At 43.6% G+C, this 7,957-nt stretch overlaps 1 protein-coding gene across 1 annotated transcript; it reads left to right on the plus strand.

Moving 5' to 3' along the window:
- Nucleotides 1-689: 689 nt before the first annotated feature.
- On the plus strand, nucleotides 690-5,071 carry hpxa (hemopexin a). The gene is made up of 10 exons (XM_053876794.1): nucleotides 690-834; nucleotides 1,487-1,566; nucleotides 1,643-1,720; nucleotides 2,739-2,896; nucleotides 3,390-3,543; nucleotides 3,660-3,872; nucleotides 3,949-4,044; nucleotides 4,173-4,303; nucleotides 4,370-4,517; nucleotides 4,685-5,071. Exons 1-10 carry the CDS (start codon nucleotides 773-775, stop codon nucleotides 4,912-4,914), a joined length of 1,350 nt encoding a protein of 449 aa, XP_053732769.1. The 5' UTR covers nucleotides 690-772; the 3' UTR covers nucleotides 4,915-5,071.
- The last annotated feature ends 2,886 nt before the right edge of the window (nucleotides 5,072-7,957 follow it).

Genomic DNA, 7,957 nt, shown 5'->3' on the forward strand with positions numbered 1-7,957 from the left:
TGCACAATATTTCCTGAAAATTTAAAGGAAATCAGCACAGAAATTTTGCAAACAGACAGACGGGTTACAAAATAGGGAGGGTGACGTGATACACCAAGCAGAAACTGATGGCTGGTGAGGCTTCATGTAACACAGTCATAATAGTAATACTATGCCTTTGACTTGACTATTTCAATGAAAACTTCTCATCATTTTTAAACAGAGAGCGCCACCTACTGAGCCCCAATGTTGAGGACACTGCTTCCTGAAGCCTCATCGACGACATTGCTTTGCGCTCCCAAAATGTTTAGTCAGTCATTTGAGAAAATACATTAATTAACAAAAAAATACCACATAAAGAAACAAACAAAAAACAAGATCATTGTTTGTGAATGAAAACGCTGATAACATCTGGTGATCTTCTTGTTATTTGATATTGACATGACAGTGCCCTGAGGCTGTGTAGTCAACTGCAGTTATACAATGACAAGAGAAGGTGCAGTGCAAGAAAATGATTTGCTTGTGAAATAGAAATTGTATAAGAGTTTAACACACCAGGAATTTCTGTGAATCTCTGTCGCCTGTGACTGTTCCTGGTAGCACTGCCGGTAGGCAGGTTGGGACTTTTGGGTGTGCAGAGCAAACATGAGCCTTGTTTAGACAACCTCCTACGCCTCTGCCCCCGCTGTACCCAGTACAGGGTAGGCATGTTATATTAGTGATATAAAAGGGGGCGCTGCAACAGCAGTGGCCACAGTTCTGTGCTCCCTTCAGGACCAGAGGATTGCTCACCATGAAGATGCTCACACAAGCCCTGTGCCTCTGCCTGGCCGTGTCCCTCACACTGGCCTTCCCGTGAGTAGATCTGAGGTTTGATGCTGCGATATCTTGCAACGGAATTTATCTCACCATACAAGCCGTAACTACGTCATATTCATATGAATTAGTTTCAGGTACGCAATTACATAGACGCAGCTAAATGATTTTTAATTCTCAGCTTTGTTTATTCAGTGTATCTTGAGCCAACATTATAGATTTCACATTGCCTTATACAGCATTTAACCTTGTGAAATTATTCAACTCAGGTGAAACTAAATACCAGCATCCTGCAACATCCTTTTGTGACTACCCACAATGCTTTGTGAGAGTTCCACTGGGTTTTCTTGCCTTGTGATAATAACTAAGGGGCCTCATGTTTCCTCATGTTTGCCAAGCAGAGCTAGTCCAATCCGTCCCGCCGTCTCTCTAAGCTTTAATAATGGGCAATAAAATCTGTCGCAAAGTTGTCGCAGATTCCTTTTGTTTTGTTCCTCTTGTTCGGTCTGGTCAAAGTTACCTTGTGACTGCAGGTGGAAGAAACGGGACCGGGAAAGACTCAGCTGAACTGAATGGTTTAAAATAATGAGACAAACTTTTTAGAGATTGAATAAGTTGGTGGAATAAATAAAGTATTGGATTTTGTATTCTGAAATGTCAAGGTTAACACCTATGGCATCTGATCTTCCAGGCATGACCACGCACATGACCACGTCCATGCGCATGACCACACGCATGACCACCCGCATGGCCATGTGCATCATGCATTAGGTAAGTTCTGGAACATGGTTGTATGATATGATTTTTTTTTTTATGGTTGAATAAACTTTTATCTGCCTCTGCATAGCGGTCTACGACCGTTGTCAGGGTCTTGAGATGGACGCCGTCGCTGTGAACGAAGAAGGTGTTCCCTACTTCTTCAAAGGTGAGTTTCTGCCCCTCGTGGATTTGCTCTGATAAGACGCTGTGTACTCACCTACCAACCAACATGTTCCAGTAGCTCAGCTTCCATGTATGTTGACTGACAATGTGATGTGGCAATATGAGAAATCTCTCTTTCTCTTCCGGCTTCTCCCTTCAGTGCTCGCCACAATATGAGAAATCTCAGAATTCAAAATTGAAAAACTGTGTAAGGTTTGGAGACACATGTTCCTGGTATCAGATAAAAGTGGTGGAGTTGACGTTTTCATTGGTGAATGACTTAGAAGGACAAGATCAGAAACAGGTTTATCAGAGGGAAAACTCATGTCGGAGTTTGGAGACAAAGTTAGGGAGGCCACGGTTTGGATGCGTGGAGGCGAACGACAGGAAACATGATGGATGATGTTGGGATTGGCGCCACCAGGTAACACATCAGGTTAGTGGATGCGACATAGGCAGATAGCTAGAGGACAGATGTGACTACGAAGGATGTTGTCGATAGGTTAAGATGAGGAAACAGAGGTCCTGTGGCATCCCTGGACAGGAAATGCCAAAAGACACTAAGGAGACATTGAAGTTGGCCTAAAAGTCAACAATAAACTTTTACATTTCTATCCAGGCTGTCATGTTGTTGGGAAAAAAAGACCTCTTTTAAAAAACAAACATAAATAAATAAATGAAAATAAAGTGTTGGGAGGCTTAAACTGAATAAACCAGTTTCAGTTTTAAGATTCTCACTGCTGGTAGTGGATTCTTGAACAGTACTTGAGTGACAACAATAACAAAAAGTATTTGCGTTGACATATTAAATGAAGAAACGTTTGCTTTAGCTCACTAATTTTACTGTCTGCCACCAGAAGACAATTTGAAAGACACATTGGATTGGCTTGATATATGTAATGGCTTTATGCTGCATGACTTTTGTGTGTGTTAGCTAGTGGGTACACATTCTTAGTGTTGGCAGTCAGAGACGAGGCAACAGTTCTTTTGCTCATACCGGTTGGCACTCGCACTTTCTCCAGGTGACCATGTCTTCAAGGGCTTCCATGGCAACGCTGAGCTCTCCAACGAGTCCTTTGCAGAGTTGGACGAACACCACCACCTGGGCCACGTGGACGCTGCGTTCCGCATGCATCACGGGGATAACCCCGCTGATCATGACCACATGTTCTTCTTCTTGGTATGTTGACCTTATTATAAACAATTGAGAGAGAGAAAATACGGTTTCCCTAATCTAGGAACAATGTTTAGCATTTCTTCATGTCCCAATAGGAATGAACATTTTTTGATGTTGCGGAGAAGTTAGGTGACAAAGCCAGGGAGTTTGGACACAAGGTTAGAAGACACTGGGGACATGTCGGATGAGGATTGGTGAATGGAGAGGAGAAAGATGGTCAGTGGGGCTCATGCATGCAGTTAAGGAGGGCTTGAAGGTAGGTGTGAATCAGGAGGAGGGATACTAGCTCTGGCAACTAGTGATGGGCCGATGGTGAAGCAATGTCCTTATTTTCAGAGCTCAGTAGGAGGAGGGAGAAGAAGTATTTTCCTTTGAAGACAGAAAGGACCAAGGGTCCTCATTTTCAACTTTTTTTATGCTAGAAACTGCCTTCATGACACTGCCTTTAAAACGTTTGAGAACTCAGTTCAACTGGCATGTTCTGTGTTCACTACAGGACCACAAAGTGTTCAGCTATTACCAGCACAAGCTTGAGGATGGCTACCCCAAGGACATCTCTCAGGCCTTCCCCGGTATCCCTGACTACCTCGATGCTGCTGTGGAGTGTCCAAAGCCGGAATGTGATGAAGACTCGGTGCTCTTTTTCAGGGGTCAGTGATCCAAATTCGAATGATCCCATTTGATACCAAAGGTTCCAGACTCCATCGGGAGAAACATTTTTTTTTACAAAAGTAACGATTGGCACTTGTGCTTGTCAACCTTCCAGGTTCTCAAATCTACCACTTCAATGTCAAGAGCAAGGCTGTAGATCAGAAAGAGTTCAAGTCCATGCCGAACTGCACGTCCGCCTTCCGCTACATGGAGCACTACTACTGCTTCCACGGGCACATGTTCTCCAAGTTTGACCCGAAGACTGGTGAGGTGCACGGCAAGTACCCCAAGGAGGCACGTGACTACTTCATGAGATGCGCCAAGTTCAGTAAGTCACTGAAAAGTCCGCAAAAGTCCTCACTAGCTCGACGACAATTAGCTGAGACCTTGTTCATTGGCACCAGGTGATGACAGCGACCATCTGGAGAGGGAGCGCTGCAGTCGTGTGCACTTGGACGCTGTAACATCTGACAGTGCTGGGAACAAGTACGCATTCAGAGGTGAGTTTTCAGAAAGTATTTCTGCTACCTAGTGAATGACATATTGTGAAAAGGCTTGAAGGAGGAGAAGGCTCCATAAATAAATATACATTTTTACTAACAGTCATAAAATATTTTGGCTTTTGAAGGTCACCATTTCCTACGCAAGGACAACAACGACGACCAGCTGAAGGCCAACACCATTGAGAGCGCATTCAAGGAGCTGCACAGTGATGTGGACGCTGTCTTCTCCTACAACGATCACCTCTACATGATCAAGGTAACATGCAGAAGGAAGCAGACCAGCGTTAGAGCTTTCTGAAGCTACAGTAAAACCCTCCCGCAGGACGATCATGTCTACGTCTACAAAGTTGGCGAGCCCCACACCCTAGTGGACGGTTACCCCAAGACTGTGAAGGAGGAGCTGGGCATGGACGGTCACGTTGATGCAGCTTTTGTTTGCGACGATCACCACATCGCACACATTATCAAAGGTAAACCGAGTGTCCTGCAACATCTCTTCACCTCATCCTGTACATCTGCTGTTGTGAGCAACAACCTTTATTCACCTCACTTGTAAGCAGTCATGAAGCCATTCTATGGATTCATTGTTACAAAGTACCACCCAGTGGACCAGCTTTTACCTCTCGGTGTCCTTTAGGTGGCCATATCTACGACGTGGACATGAAGGTCAGTCCTCGCGTGGCGGGAAATGAGCGACCGATCTCAGCCTACAAGAAAATCGATGCAGCCGCGTGTGGTCCCCATGGAGTTCGAGTTTTTGTTGGAAACCACTTCTACGACTACGACAGTGTCATGCTGCTAGTCGCCGGCAGACACCTGCCTGAGCAGAAGAAGATCTCCATGGAGCTCTTCGGCTGCGACCACTGAGGACAACCATGGGAAAACAGCAGCATGAAGTGGGATGCCTTCCACTGCAATGCTTCTGTTGTTTTCCAAACTTGGAGGAAAAGGAGTTGTTGTTTTTTTTTGTTTTATCTATGACCAACACTGTACACATGAACTGTGAATAAAGAAAGTATTTTAATGTTGTGTGTGCTGTAGTGTATTGGATAAAAGATCAGAAAAATAAGGAGGGTGTGTATTCTGCGTAACTCAACACCCCAAACGCTGCAAGTTGTAGATCACATTGAACAGCAATTGACAAATGGTGGTACTTCTTTAACAAGTTATTAATTCATGTTTTAAATAATAATAAAAACAAAAATGGCAAAGTACAATTCATAACTCACGTTACTGCTCTTCCTCTGCAAGTGATGTTTAAGGCTTGTGTCACAGCGCCACTCAGCGGCAGAGAACCTAATGTTACACCAAGTTCCATGAATCCTATTTCTTTTACGACACGATCAGAAGTCACGCCGTCTCTACTCGAGAGCCATCGAATGGAATCAGTCTGTGACCCGAAAAACTACTGAACACTAGTGACTCCAATGCTGCTTCTGTCGTCGTTTTCTTTCTGCTCAAAGTCCGGCAGATGTCACTCTCTATTTAATAATGCAACACGCGGCAGTTAAAGAGCGCGCCATCTATCTGAAATTAACGGAAATACGGCCAACTTGAAGGTTCAGATTCGATTTCTCCTTTCTTTTTTCTCGTATCAATTCAGTCCGTCTTTCCACGTTTGTCCACTGTGCAACTGAGCTGTGACTCAACTGTCATTATATGCCACAATAAAACTTAAATAAATCGATTTCTTTTTTTTTTCATGCTGTTATTTAAAAATGTGAAAAGTCACGACAAATAAATAACAAAAGAGTAAATAAATAATTTCACAATGAAATGAATAAAATAAAACTACTACCGCTGCATAATAATAATAATAATAATTCACTGAAATTGCAGACATTTCAGCAAACTGTGACACACCAATGGAAAGCACAGTGAAAACACCAGTTCAGATAAGTATAGAACAAATATAAACAATATTAAAACTTTAGACAATACCATTTACATGCTCAAAATTGATGATAACACATAAAAAAACAGTTTACAAAAGCTCTTTCTTTGGTCCTGTCATATTAGTGGTTGCTCCAGTATATGATGTTGTTCCAATTCCAACATATTTTTAATTGTTTAAAATGTATTCAATAGAAACACAAGAAGGGGATGACATGAGATGTTCCCTGTCGTCCTCGGTGACCCGCTGGCCTCCATTCATGTTTGCACTGAGACAATGGTGGTGATGTCAGCCTCACGAGTCCAGCTCTCTGACTTCATTGGATCATGCACAGACGCTCTCTTCACACCACTGATGGTGGAGTTGACTGTTTCATGTCCTCTTTGTTTTCTCCTGGAGTGGTAATTCATTTCTTTACAGACATGCAAATAAAAATTGTGCGATAGGACCTATTGCAAAATATAATTTGTTCATAGCAACGATTCTGATGAAAAATAAAAAAATATTAAGTGAGATAAAGAACACACTGTCCTCTCAGTCATAGGACTATCTGAAGTAAGAAGAACCTGAGAGGTCTAGTAAATGTCCCTGTATGCTGACAGTTGGCTTAATGCTACGATAATTAAAATGGTTATCTTAACTACAGATTTTGATCCTCCATGAAACAAGACTCTCTTTGACATTTATGGGTTCAATACTCTCTGAAGATTTGGAAACAAGATGGTACAGGTAGTGTCTCGAAATGTGGCTTATGGGTCAAAATGAAGTGTGTGTGAAAAACATATTGTTCTTGGATGATGCCGCTCAGTCTTACAATGACTTCCAATGTGCTGGTCAATATTTTGCATTTCTTCATGTGGTGTGGCATTGCAAAATGGCTCAACACAGTAAAATCATTTTCATTGTTATTTGCTATTCCTCAGCATTGTGTCTTTGTTTCCAGTTCTCAGCAAGGTATCATCCCAGACGTGTCTGTTGTGCCTTCCTTACGTCCTTGTTTCCAGTCTCTTTGATAGCAAGGGCGCATAAGAAATCGATTATATACAGAACATAGTCGACTTATTTCTCCTTGAAAAGCTAGGTAAACATTAAATTCTCAATCAGCCTATTAAAATATAAAAAAAATACTATGCCAAGGATATTTAGTTGAGTGAAGAAGTATTGTTTAGTGCCCATTTGACGTACAGTGTTGTGTGTTTGTGTGCAAGTCATGTGACTGTGATGCTGCTTAATTAACTGGACGGTTTGAAGGACATCTGCTCTCCGCCTGTCGCTACACTTAACCTGAGTGCGTGTGCGTGCGCGTGTGTGTGTGTAGCAAGCTGGTATGGACATTGGCCAACATCGTGCCAGATACGACGGCTCTCCTGACCAGATGGTGCCAGCTAGCGTCCCCTCGGTGGACCAGTGACCGCTAAAAACAGCCCCTCAGACGTAACCTTGCTGCCCCACGTCAAACTGTCAGAGAGCAGCACTGACAACACACACAAACACACTGTTCTGACCGGTGAGTCAGAGCCACACACACCTCTACACAAAGTGAATAACAGGTCCTTATATACCGAACAGGTCAAATGGAATTGTAAACAACTTTCATTTGAAAAAAACTTTTCAGTCAGAGCCACGCACTGCAAACCCACCCACCATCTACCTTGGAGTGGAGGTCATCAATACGACCCAGATTATTTTGCGATGGTCAGTGTTATGGTCCAGAACCAGCCCGTCAGTCTGGCCCCTGCACCACGGCTCCTTTCCCACTCGGTCATTGGCAAAGTGCCTGGACATTTCTACGCTGCTGTTTTTCGCTGCCCTGCTGTCAACAGCTTTCCCCTCCTCTTCCATCACATCCAAACAGCTCCCTCCTCTCCAGAAGACCCCTCACCTTTCCCCTCCTCCCCGGTCCTCCACAAACCTGTCAGTCGCTGGCTGGACCTGCCAAAGCACACATCCTGGTCAGAAGGGGCAAATGGTCTGTGGGCTTGTTACGGGTCCGGGCCGACCTCCCACCACTGAGCT

This window comes from Synchiropus splendidus, chromosome 10 (assembly GCF_027744825.2).
Source record: "Synchiropus splendidus isolate RoL2022-P1 chromosome 10, RoL_Sspl_1.0, whole genome shotgun sequence".
NCBI classification, from domain to species: Eukaryota; Metazoa; Chordata; class Actinopteri; order Syngnathiformes; family Callionymidae; genus Synchiropus; species Synchiropus splendidus.

What these genes read in the sequence shown, in the direction of transcription:
- hpxa (XM_053876794.1), top strand. Translation starts at nt 773, where the DNA reads ATGAAGATGCTCACACAAGCCCTGTGCCTCTGCCTGGCCGTGTCCCTC. An exon ending in TCCCTCACACTGGCCTTCCC is followed by an intron (nt 835 to 1,486) that starts GTGAGTAGATCT and finishes CTGATCTTCCAG; the next exon opens with GCATGACCACGCACATGACC. An exon ending in TGTTCCCTACTTCTTCAAAG is followed by an intron (nt 1,721 to 2,738) that starts GTGAGTTTCTGC and finishes CACTTTCTCCAG; the next exon opens with GTGACCATGTCTTCAAGGGC.